Below are 13159 nucleotides of genomic sequence, written 5' to 3' on the forward strand. Positions count from 1 at the left end.
GCGATAACGTCGTGTCCCAAAAAAAGCAGTGTATATACCTTAATTGAAAAATACTTTATTGCTAGAAGAATCTAGCCATCATCTGACCCTTCGGTAAGCCATAATCTTCTCTGGAGGGTTTGAAATACCGGGAGCGTTGCCAAAGACACAAGGCACGAAGTGAGGAAATGCTGTGGGAATAAGGGCGCCGACAGACTTGCTCGACCGCAGTGTTGCCGCAGACCTTCCATTTGTATAAAACGAAGCACCTGCAGAGTGCAGCACAGTAAAAGGAAGTATGTGCCCGTGAGTCTCCCTGCTGCACTTGTTTTTCAGAGGTTTCTGGTGTGATGCAGGAGGCGAGTCAGTGCACTTGCAAACGGGGAAGCGTATCTCACTCCCGTAAGGACTGGCGGCACTGTGCACCGAGTCCGCACAGAATTAGGTTACAACTGTGGAGGACGACGATATAACCGAGGGACTAAAGGACAGATGAACCACAACCACAAAGGACCTGCACCGTGAACTTGCTGTGTTGGCTGTGGAACTAAAAGTAGGGTTCCTCCTGCCTCCCAAAAATATGCTCTGTAATGCCCTCCCATAAGATAGACCAGGGGGCTGAAAGGATCACGGGATGCTTTGTAGGTGAAAGCCCGAATTTTGTTTTTGTTATCGTTAAACACGACTTGTTCGTATACAGTGATCAGAGACGCACTCCCTGAAGCATGCCAGGTGTCAGAGGCGAGTGGCTGGTAACGAACCAGGCGCCGTTGTCCCTTACATCCTGGTTTCACGGCCAACCCCTTACGGGAACTGCCCCTCTCTTGTCGCTGTGTCAATGCTGGTGGCTTCTTATTTGCTTGGCCCTTCCTGGTACGCGTGATACTGTTGGCCCACCGTTATCTTGACCTCAGCTGTCCTGTTAACCATGAATAGTCCCTGGTCTCCATTGCTGGGTTACTCTTCCTCTCCCCTAGCCCGTGCTGTCTTTATATACTTGATGCTTTTCAATCTTTTACTCAGAATTCACTCAGAGTTAAGACCACTCCCCACCCTGAATGGTTTCCAAGCCTATTTATTTCAGAAATATTTTGATGTCTGTCACCTCCAACTCAAATCTAGGTGAAGGAAGGAAAAGCGGTCCAGGGAGAAGCCATCAGTGGCATGGCCCAACGAGGTATGGGTGCCTAAAATATTTGGGAAAAAAATACATGTCAGTAGGTCTGCGGCCCGGAGATGCCCAAAACGGGGGTGGCCAGAGACTAAGGCTTGGGAACGTAGGCAGGTGCTAGGTCAAAGGACTTTATTAATAAAGAGTTTTATGCTTTGGATATTTATCTTTTTAGCAAGAGATGCCGTTGAAGAATTTAAAGCGGTCGCAAGGAAGTGACGGAAGTACACATTTTAGAAAGCTCTCATCTGGTAGCACGGGAGACGGACTACAGAGAGGCTTGAGAAGACAAAGCAGTAAGGTAGGGAAGATGGGAAAGGAAGCTGTTTAGAAGGTACCATCAACAGGACTTGGTGAAAGACTGGATATAGGAAGCAAAGGGTCTAGAACGGCCTTCACGCGGTGTCATTTGTTAAGCTAAGAGGAATAGATTTTCGAGAGAGGAGAGTTCCATTGGACACTCAGGAGGAAACAGCCGGCAGGTAATTAAACCCATCTTTCAGTCTAGCCTAGAACAATAGATTTGGTAGTAAAAACCACGTGCGTGGATGAGGTTATCTAACAGTTATGTTGAAGCAAAATCGTAATAGTAAATATTAACTACTCGACGAGGAAAAGAGCCCCGTGGTAAGTACTGCCTTTAAATGGGAAAGCTGAAGGAAAACAAAGTGGACTAAGAAAGCAGAGTCGGTCAGGCAGGAAGTAAACCAGAAGGAGGGTGTCACGGGAAATCAAAGGGGAATTTTAAGACGTAGGCTGATCACATGAAAAAACGAAGCATCTGTTTGATGTGACTGTTGGGTTGCTGGAGACCCCAGTGGGAAGCGTTTCTAAGCAGAACTGACTGCAAGCTTCTGAAGAATATGGGCTGTTGGAACAAGGCAACCAAGGAGGTGTGAAAGGGGAGAAGATGGTGAGTACAGGAAGGGAGGCACACCTGCCTCCTCCCCGAGATGGCTGTTTGTTGAGGATGGAGGCTGGAATACGTAGATGCTCTTGCAGCAAGGGGTCCAGAAACGGAGTTCACAGCTCACGACCTCAGTGTTCTCTCTGAAGAGGTATACTGGCCATTTGGTAAGCAGGGTGGTGGCGAAAAGGCTGGGACTGCTGCTGGAAGGCGACCCAAGGAATAAATGGGCCGACTGCTGATCACTGTTCAAAAGCCTGGCCAGACTGGAAAATGTAGCCGCATCAAGTCATTGTTATGTGGTTCTTCTCTGATACACTGGACACAAAAAGCAAATGTAAGTTATAATGACTAACAGTTGGAAGGGTTACGATTAAATGCCATACCGCCGCTAAGTCCAATCAGAAGAAACACTCTGATCGGTATATACTGTCAACATGTGTTTCTAAATCTAGACCTTAGGTGAACTTACGCTGAAAGAGACACACAAAAATTTTTCAGGTTAGAGTGGTGGAGTTAAGTAAGTAGCCTTGGCTTAACCTAATTAAAACCAATCAGTAGTACAGCACAGGCAGAAAGAACTGCTCATTTAAAATGTTTCATTGGTTATCCTCCATGTGATTTAGATTCGTAGCAAATACGTTATTACCAAAATCCATAAATGTCCAAGTGCCTAAAATGCTCGGCATTTGGGGAGGGGTGTAGGCATGGCACAAGTTACAACCTTTGCCCTAGAAGAGGATTATGGGGGACGTTAACTCAGTGAAACTTCAGTGCAATAAAGACAACAATACAGTTAAGCGTCAAGGCGTATGATACAGATTTTGAAAGCTGAAATATTTAGGAAATGTTTTTAAAGGAGGTAGAATTTGAGATTAACCCCCAGACGGGATAAGAATCAAGTGAGTTCTTCTCTGAGCTTTTATTAAAGGGTACCATCAAGTGTGTTTATGGAAAAGATAAAAGGTTACAAAGGGAGCTGTTATAAAAAAATCTCTGTCGACCTAAGTAGTGTCTGACCAAAAGCGCAATTAAAGGCCACAAAATATTAAGTGTCGGTTTATTTAAATTTCTAAAAGATGTAAAAATAAGACAACTTTTCTTTGTAGTAGAAAGAGCATTAAAGTGTGGAGTCACAGGACCTAGTTTGGTGTGAAATTACGTTCCTCTGGTCCCCTCCACTTCCTAATTTGTACAAGGGCTCGAGTATTATTCGTTCTTCCTCACCCTCAAAAGGTCTGAATGAGAAACAAATGGTCTGATCTGAAATATAAATTAAGTGTGGCCAACATTAAAATAATAAATTCATTATGTAAGTAGAACATTATAATAATTACATGATTGATAGTAATTAGAAAGGAAGTGGAAACATGCAGATTACTTGCTAAATATTAATGTAATGGAACAAAACAGAAGTAGAGTTTCTTCACGCAGTGGTTGGGAAGGAGAAATAGGACTTCTGTTACTTCGTAACTAAAACAGTATGTTTATAGTAGCTTTTGAATATTGTTATAAATATCACCAGAGACGAGATAAATTTCATTTCTATATTTCAGAAAACCTACTTGAATACACTTTGAAACAAGAGTACAACAAAATAGAATATACTTCAAATGTTGAATATACAAACTATTATAGTTCAAATCTGAACACTGGTACTTTCCCCTTAAACTAAAAAAAAAAAAAAAAGAAAGGAAGAAAGAAAACGCCAGGCATTAGAGCTACCTGACAAAAATTCATGCTGAGCCTTAACTTCCAAGTGACAGAAGAACTGAAACGGATTATGTCTGCGCAGATGCCAGGGCGAACTGAGTGACACAGGCACGTTTACAGCAAAAGGAAGGCCAGAGCCGACTGTTAATTTGTCCACAATTAAGAAACTGACAGACTTAAACTACCATATAAAATGTTACATGTATATTCTATAACAATACTGTGCTAGGTACAAGATTTTTAAAATTTTTCTTTTAATAAAAAAGCTTTACACAAACAAGCCATTAGCTTATTTCAATAAAGAAAACCGAAAATTAGTCTAAGGCCTTTGTTTTCAGCTTAAGCTATATGATAAAAAAAAAAAAAAAAAAAAAATCTCACTAGATCGTTTTTGCTCTCTTTCTGAAGCTTTTGGATCCATTCTTCAATTCACATTCTAAAATACCTATATTAGCAGTCTTCACATAGCACCAGTTAAGTGAGTTCTGTGTGAACACAGTAATAATTGCTGGTATGCATATAAAATGCATCAAAAATTGCTATATGTAACAATGAGATCACCCATCCCAGTCCCTCCCCACTGGAAACTATAGCCTCTTACAGAATGTTAGTGTTCCAAGTCTTAGTGTAACTTGATATTGTAGTGAGTTGCTTGGTCCCTTTCAATCCTTCTTCTCATTGACGGGTTCAGTTGTTTCCTACTGTAAGAGGCAGTTTTCTGTCAGCGTCTCAACATGTAGTTCACTTCCCACTGAAACATGGGATAGGTAATTTATTTCCAGTAAGTCTGATTGTTTTCTTATATGCATTAAAAATGTTTTAAAGTCTTCTGACTTCTCTTGATGACATCCTTGCAAATGCTTAATGTCAGGACTAGCACTAACATTCTAGCGCCCACGGGAGAGCTGCTCTTTTATTTCTCACATGTCACCAGTCCCTCCGTTTTCATAGTTACGGGAAGGGCAAGAGCTGAAGGCGCACTGACAACCACTACGTGGGTCACTGTCTTATTTCCATCTGCCGGTTTTTCTTCCTGTACCAGCTGCAAAGTTTTCACGTCATGTTCCTGCTTTTTGGCCACTGCTTCCGATTTAATCTCTGGCCCTTTTATGACGGCGCTGATAACTCGGGGAGGAGTCTGGCCAGATGCCTGTTGAGGCGGCACTGCCAGCCTCATGACAGGCGCGCCGTGGGCTATTGAAACCGGGGTGAGCGCTCTCACCGCCAGTGGCGTTCCAACAATGTTAATGCTTCCTGATCCAGGCAGGTTTGATTTTGTCTGCAGCTGACACTGTGCGAGCTGTGTAGCTGGGATGGTAATAATTTTGGCAGGCTGCATGGTGATTTTGTCTGCATTTTCAGTGGAGGCTGGCACCACAGTAGGGATTGTCTGAATCACTACCTTCGGAGAGGCTGCTGTTGTTGGGCTACTGCTGGTTATCAGTGGTGCACCTGCGTTAACTGACTGAACGGCCACAGTTGAAATTTTCTGCCCCAACGATGTCATCACAACAGGCACTTGCATTGCCACACGAACTGTCCTAGTAGAGGTAAAAAAAATAAAGTTGATTATATTTCATGTTCAACTATAAAGTAGGTCTCTTGAGCAAAAAGATGAATGCAAATCCAAAACATGTAAAACTGGTGCTCCCAAATTTTACAAATGTCCCGAACACCCCTTAAGCTTAGAGTATGAAATACCATGAGACGAATGTATTTTAAAAACTAAAGTCTCGGGCTTCCCTGGTGGCGCAGTGGTTGAGAGTCCGCCTGCCGATGCAGGGGACACGGGTTCGTGCCCCGGTCCGGGAAGATCCCACATGCCGCGGAGCGGCTGGGCCCGTGAGCCACAACTACTGAGCCTGCGTGTTTAGAGCCTGGGCTCCGCAACGGGAGAGGCCACAACAGTGAGAGGCCCGCGCACCGCGATGAAGAGTGGCCCCCGCTCGCCGCAACCAGAGAAAGCCCTCGCACAGAAACGAAGACCCAACACAGCCAAAAATAAACAAACAAACAAACTAAAGCCTATGTTAAATTCCATCCGTAAGACCCTAAAGCTCCATTCAGGTTAGAGGAGACATCTACTTCAACAACAACAAAATACATTTAAAAATGCCAAGCACTTTTCAGAGTCCTGACAACAGGGAGTTCTTACAATGCAAATGTTAAAAAAAGGAACCTATCATTTCTGCCAAAGAGTTTTCTAAAAATCAAGCCCGTTGCAACTAATGGTTTCCCTCACTTGCCTTGGAGCTGCTGTTGCTGACACAGATGCGGTAGTAGTAGGAGACCTGGACGAAGCCTCATGACCAGGGGGAGTGATGTTCACAACTCTGGCTACACCCTTCTCTGCTTTGGAGCAGTTCAGAGGAGACGAGTTTTTGCCACCACGCACAGAAGCTGCTGCTTTCAAGAGGCTTTCTGCAGACAGTGACACGCGCTCTAGTGACTCCCCGGCAGCAGCCGTTGCTACATCCTCGTTACAGGCCTCACTTTTGTCATCGTCTATGACCACTATGTTCTTGGGCATATCCTTGAACTGATACACAAGCCTCTGTCCTTCAACCTTTGCGAGAATACCCCTTTGGTAATAGTATCTGTCAGGAAAAAGTACTAAATACATCAAGTGTATTACATTTGTTCTCCCCACCTCCCTAGCCCCCAACAAAAACACCATGTAGAAGAGATGCTCACAGAAACATTCACTGATTCCAGTAAGAGATAAGGAGGAACTCACACTGCCTGGGTTGTTCAAAAGGCTAAGAATTTGAAGTAGGAATGAAATTAGAACCTGGTGCCACCGGTCTTATATAACCTTGAGATCTGTAAAGTAGCTAAAAGCTCATTCTTAAAGGAAGTAATTTAACCTAAATACAGAATATACTACTGTACAGCTGGCCCTCCACACGCCTGGGTTCCTCATCCATGGATTTAACTAACCCATGGATCAAAAATACTCGGGGAAAAAAAGAATTCCACAAAACAGCAAAACTTGGAATTTGCCATGTGACAGCAAGTATTTACACAGCGTTTGTTTGCCCTGTGTTAGGTATCACATGTAATCCAGAGGTGATTTCAAGTGTTACAGGGGATGTAGGTGGGTTATAGGCAAGCACTATCCCCACTCCAAAAGGGATTTGAGCATCCATGGATTCTGCTATCTGCGGGGGGTCCTGGAACCAATCCCCCTCAGATACTGAGGGACGGCTGTATTTTACAGACACTGGTAAAAATTTAGTTCTGATTTACATAGGTTATAAAAACAATCTGATGTTACGTGGAAAAATTACCTAAGCCATGCTTAACAGAAGTGAATCTGTGGTATATATGAATACTGTCACTAAACTATGTTCCTTTACGAAATACCCTTAATTAGAATAAGCCACGTGCATAACAAAGTTATTGTGGGTTCCTCCAACTGACAAAACTTAAGAGAAAGTTTCATATCAAGATAAATCCATTATAATAAGTTTGCAGGAACTAAAGAGCAAATTCACAATTTGGAAACTGTATTTTGTTTGGGCTTAATTTTCTGAAAGGTGCACATTTCCCACAAAAATGGATTTTCCAATGGTGCTGAAATTTTAGCCATCTAGACCAAACTCCTGTCTCCCCAACCTGCCTCCAAATACAAGAAGCTCCTCTAGAAAATCCCCCCCAAATTACAAGCTGTAACAGATAAGGGATTTTAACAGCTTCTCTTTAAATAGTTAATAGACAACATTAAGAGATATGTAAGTTTTGTCTGAAAACTCTTCCTTTTGGGTTCTTACCTCAGAGCTCGTCCCATAGTTTCATAGTTCATGTCTGGCTTGTTCTTATGCTTTCCCCAAAGCTTAGAGACAGCCTTTGAATCCACAAGCTTGAATATGCCTTTTTCTCTCTGAGTCCACTTAATATACCGGGGACAAGTATTTTTATCTTGAAGTAGATCTAAAAGAAACTCCCACAAATAGGTTGTGTTTCCTTTGAAAACAATCACAGACATTGATTAACGATTCATTAACATAATTCAAAGCAAATATTTACTTACGCTGGACAAAAAATCAATTAATTTACCACTGGTGAAGCACAAGTGTACCGAGTCTGTCGTGAAATACTTGACTAGATCGGCAATCATTTGTACAGTGTCAAATTGTGTTGTCTAGTAAATAACAACAATGCAAGAAATAAACAACAGTTTGAAACAATATAAGCTATGACACAAGGCCAGGCACAATTATATTTCAAATGAATGATAGAAAATAATGTCTGAGATTTCAGGAGTGAAAATAAAGTGGATTGTTAAAGACATTATCAAGGCTTGGAAGATGGCTAAGATTTGCACAGAAGGAAAGGAAGGGCTCTGGGTAGGTAAAATAAGAAACTTAGTCCCAAAGAGAAGAGAGCATCACTCTTTTCTTTTCTTGGAAGGCTGGGGAAGAGTAGTGGGCAGTGGTTACCAGAAGACCAGAAGACTAAAACCAGGCTGCTGTTTTCCTTTTATTCCCTTTGTAGGCCTCTAGGGGCAGAGGTTCTTAAATTGACGAAAGAAGAAGAGAGTCCCGAGAAGAGGATCAGAATACATATGCCACCAGGGAGCCACCAGGTCATCTCCAGGCTCCTACTCAATAACCCTTTACGAGCCTCAAATCCAGATCCAAGTTACGGGCTACGTGAGAAGAACCTTGAGGGTGGGAGGCTTCCACATCAAGCCACTGCCACTAGTCAATCGAAACGCTGATGTTTTTCTCCTCTAGCATTTCATTTTCATCCTGTATTTCCCTGAAAATTCAGTCAATCCATTAACCCACAGTTGAGCCCCGTGTGCATCTCTTGACTTTTAAAAAATTAACCTTCAACTTTACAATGTTATTTGTATCTCTTCAACTTTATTATGTTACATTTGTACATCAGCATCCATACCTAAAAACCCTTAGTATTAAACCGTGCGTAACTTTCAACTACATCACTCTCAACTGAATCAAGATAATGTATCTGGGGCATTTTTATTGTATGACCTAAAGACTGTAAGAACTTATTCTGGAAGAAATTTTTGTACAACAGACAATGCCTTGCACACAGCAGGGATTTGAGTACTTCTGTGTCTACTGAATTAATCAGACTCATCAACATTCTTTAGGTTGTCTTTAAATGCTTCGCCCCAGTTCCCATCCCCAAGTTGAAATTAGCAATTCTATTTCTGGTTTTAAGGAAAACAGAATTCGAAAGGGAAGCCTTCTTTATCAGACAAGGTAGTTCACTAAGTCTATGCAGACATTATCGTCATAATTTTGCAGAAGAGGAAACACTGACTGGATTTTTAATCCAGGGGTGACTGTAATCACTTTAGTCTTCACATTTCAACAGGCTGCCTCAAGTTTAATCATACGTAAACTGAAATTTTAATGAAAGGTGATTTTGACTGGTAAAAATAGGTTATCACAAAATTTTTTTCCAGTTTTAAACATAAGGTCTTTGAATACAAGAGACACCACTGATGATGGGAATAATTTTTTAAAAAGTAGTAACTGGGACCTCCCCGGTGGCGCAGTGGTTAAGAATCCGCCTGCCAATGCAAGGGACACAGGTTCGAACCCTGGTCTGGGAAGATCCCACACGCCGTGGAGCAGCTAAGCCCGTGCGCCACAACTACTGAGCCTGCACTCTAGAGCCTGCGAGCCACAACTACTGAGGCCCGCGCGCCTAGAGCCGGTGCTCCGCAACAAGAGAAGCCACCGCAATGAGAAGCCCACGCGCCGCAACTAGAGAAAGCCCGCGCACAGCAACGAAGACCCAATGCAGCCAAAAATAAATAATTTTTTAAAGTAATAACTGTATATTTACAGTTCAACTTTGTAGTACTATTATGTAAGTTTTAAAGTTTTCAATATAAATTAAAAGATAAAACCTAAGATACCAGAAATGTAAAACAACCAAAGACACAGAAGAAAATAAAAGTATCCTAAATCTGTCCCAAATTGAATAAACAGTTCCTAAATAAATAAGGGTTTACTGTAACTGGATTTTTCTTTTTTTTTTTTTTTTTTTGGTCTAAATTTCTTGGTAGGCTTACTAGACTTATTTTTTTTTTTTTACTAGAGATTTAATTTTTGCTTTAATTATTTAAAATGAGATATATCAGACTACCCATTGAGGATGGAATAAATTTGAATATACGAATCCAAAATGTATCCAACTATTGAAAACATTCATGGAAGTGATAAAATTTTGGTTATCAGATTATCAGAACACACCTAAAACCCTTACTAAGATCACTTGAAATCAACTTACACAACAAATTATGACAGCAGAGAATGCAGAAGGCTTATGCTATTTTTGTGCTTAATGAGAATATACAAACTCTAAAGCAAACATGTTAAATTTTTGTTCTAAGATCCTTACTGACATGACTGAAATCTGCTGGTTGGAAAACTAAATTCACCTTGCATTGAATCAGTTAAGAAGAGCTAAATTCACCTTGCTTCTATCAGTTAAGAGAGTATGGAGAAATGAAGTCTTAGTTTTGTAAACCTTTTTCAATTCTAAGTGACTCTCCGTGAGGATGCCTGCTGTTATCCTCCAGAACCACAGCTCTTCTTCATACAGCTGTGTATCAGATTGCAGGTAGGGAGGGCCTTTTCCAAATTCAAACGCTTGCCCACCTCCACTCCCTGCAGTTTTATCTCAGTGGGGTAAGGACCAGGCACAGATAGTTTGAAAGAGCTCCACGTGTGACGCTCATACAGACCTGATTAAGAACTACTACCAAAGACAGTACTCTCACATGTGCACGTGCTAGAAGTGATTTTCCTACCCATGTACTTGACTAAAAACAGCAGCATCTCACCTACAAAACAGACCTCCCCAAATTACCTTTTCCTTCTCTGGGTTTCTTCTTTATACCTAACTCAGGAGACCCATTGGAAATTGGCGACTGCTGGGTCTTTGGTTTACGGCCAACTGGAAATAAAAGATATTGAAACCACACGTTGAAAACAGGAAAAAGAAGCGTGATAGCAGGCTTTTTGATAACACATTATTCATGAAACTGGATACTAATCTACGGATTAATATATTCAGTGTATATAAAAGTTGCTTTTAAAAGAACATGAAAAGCAGTTCTGCAATTTTAGATTACAGCAGTTAGTGGATAGTAATGTCAATGTACATGGCAAGTCAGGCACTACTAACCCATTATTTACATGGTCAGAGCCTCAATTTGCTAACCTTTTCCAATAATGTAGCAATGGAAACAAATTCTAGTACAAACTTTTGTTTTCTGTTCTACAGAATTGTTAGAAAAAGCTTTACCTACCGATTGCAGAGGATCTGATAATCTGCGAAGCCCTTTGAGCTCAAATGAGGAAAAGTAAAAAATATTATTTTAAACACTCTCTACTGCTCTGAGCCAATCAATTCACCAGAATTTCAGCATAAATTTCCCCACCTCAACGTGCAGGTACATTATAAGGATAAAAAAGTCTTCCAAGCGATTACTTCGTAGGTCTAGTAGATGTCTGCGCCCTTCCTTCTGTCTCCCCCTCACTTCTGCCGTAAGGCTCTCTCAGAGAGACTAGCATCCACAATGAACAGAAAAGCAAGAGCTATACTTCTCTACAGTAAAGAAAGCTTAAGCCTGAAATGTGTTGTATTCAGCCCTCAGCCCTGACGGATGAATGCTGGCAGGTGAGGGGAAGCCTCAAGAAAGAGACTGGGAATATTACATATACTATTACTGATTTGGTGATCTGTCCTAACATCTGGGATTTCTGATGTCTCTGCTCTTCATTAGCAAGGATTATCTAGAGCTAAATTAAAGTGCCTCAACTTATATGTCAAAAAAGCATAGTTATTATATTCTAGGATTAGAATAGGATTTCATTAAGACGTACGCTTTGGCAAAAATTAAAACGAAGTTTACTGGTCTCCCTTGTTAAAACAGAGCTTAATTTCTCAATTTAAATAATACTTATATGTACGAATCAGTCAGTTAATAAGACTGACGTCTTCACCGTCTCCTAAATTCAATCACAAAAGCCCAACTTCCTTAAAGGAAAGGTTAGCCCCAAAAGGCTTATTTTCCTATAAAGCAGCATTTCCCAAATGGTATTACATGAGAAATAGGTTATTCATCAGTAGGAAGAACGGTTTACAGTCAAATTAACTTTTAGAACTGCATGCTGTCTTCTCTTGGAGATTTACAATGCACGTTAGTATATTAAAGGCTCTGGAAATAAAAAGAAGCCTCTACTATTAAAAAATACCTACCTAACTTTGTATGTCCCAAAGGTACTTAACCACAAATGAATAATTAACGATGTTGCGTGTAATTTTTAAATTGTCATTCATTAAGACCACCTATTTTCAAATACGTAATAAGATTAGTATTAAATTGGCCAATTATTTCCTGGTTTATACCGTGCCACCACATAGGCAGATCAACCTGTTTATCTAGAGGTCTTGGTTCCCTAAATGATCTCAGCTTTTCATAGTCTTTTCCCTCTTCATTTAAATCCAAAATTTTCTTAAGTATTTTGTAATAGCTTCCATAAGATACAACCGGCGAAGGCTATAGAGGGCAGTGGGTAAACGGGGCTATTTATATGTATTCCTTTTGTTTCTAAACATTTACAGCAGGAAGTAATTCTTCCTTCTAAACTCTCTCATTCATGCCTTTCTCAAATACATATTATCTATATTGTAAGAGGGAAGGTGCTCTTATTCTCCACTGGGTACCTCACGGCAAATGAGGCACAGACCCGTGACCATCACAGCAATTTGAAACACTGCTACCTAATAAATCAAAGATAATACCATTATTTCTGAAACAAGTTTTCCCTTATTGTTGCCTCTGATTTTTCTTTTCCCCCATTCTAAAATGTGAAGAAAGAGACAGGGAAGAAAGTGGAATTAGATGAGTACCCATTTATACAGAATTTCATTTCTTTCAAGTTTTACCTTTGATTCAAACAGAAAAAGAACCCACTCAGGATGGTGAAGATGGACTGGAGCCTTGTGCCTCACCCACTGGGACCAGATGAGCACAAGCTTCAGCAGGCGTCAAATAACAAGTGGAAACCTCTTTACCCAGAGGTGAGCTGATTCCCCTCACAAGTCCCTACGTGCAACCCTGGTGTTTTAAGGCCGAAGACACGGGGGAGAAAACTGGGCTTTTTACTTTAACGCCCACAAAAAGAGTAGGAAGGTAAGATTACGAAAAATAAAGTCAGGAATAATTTTGTTGTTTTTTTTTTTTTTTTAAGGTAACCAAGTACCTAAAAGGATCAGAAAGTAGAAAAATGGGCAGTGAATCTCTGACCTTCCTTCTGTGTATCAAGCACCTATTATAATCTCACTCTGCAGGCAACTACTTTTAGGGCTCAAACACTAACTCCTTTAAACAGTAT

At 40.9% G+C, this 13159-nt stretch overlaps 1 protein-coding gene across 12 annotated transcripts in view; it reads right to left on the reverse strand.

Annotated features, from left to right (window-relative positions):
- Nucleotides 1-2721: 2721 nt before the first annotated feature.
- The window catches only part of ELF2 (E74 like ETS transcription factor 2), a 96587-nt gene continuing 86149 nt past the window's right edge, over nucleotides 2722-13159 (reverse strand). For 4 of the 12 annotated variants that reach the window (XM_029234746.1, XM_029234744.1, XM_029234747.1 and 1 more), the window contains 5 exons: nucleotides 11068-11106; nucleotides 10626-10712; nucleotides 7544-7736; nucleotides 6017-6367; nucleotides 2724-5311 (listed from right to left, as the gene is read on the reverse strand). In XM_029234746.1, coding sequence (XP_029090579.1) covers nucleotides 4684-5311; nucleotides 6017-6367; nucleotides 7544-7736; nucleotides 10626-10712; nucleotides 11068-11106 — 1298 coding nt within the window. In that variant the 3' untranslated portion in view covers nucleotides 2724-4683. Of the gene's footprint in view, nucleotides 5312-6016; nucleotides 6368-7543; nucleotides 7737-10625; nucleotides 10713-11067; nucleotides 11107-13159 lie in introns of all 12 variants that reach the window. The other 8 variants (XM_029234739.1, XM_029234743.1, XM_029234742.1 and 5 more) reach the window with 4 other exon arrangements.

The sequence above is a fragment of the Monodon monoceros genome, unplaced genomic scaffold (assembly GCF_005190385.1).
Source record: "Monodon monoceros isolate NGI ecotype Baffin Bay Population unplaced genomic scaffold, NGI_Narwhal_1 Super_Scaffold_20, whole genome shotgun sequence".
NCBI lineage: Eukaryota > Metazoa > Chordata > Mammalia > Artiodactyla > Monodontidae > Monodon > Monodon monoceros.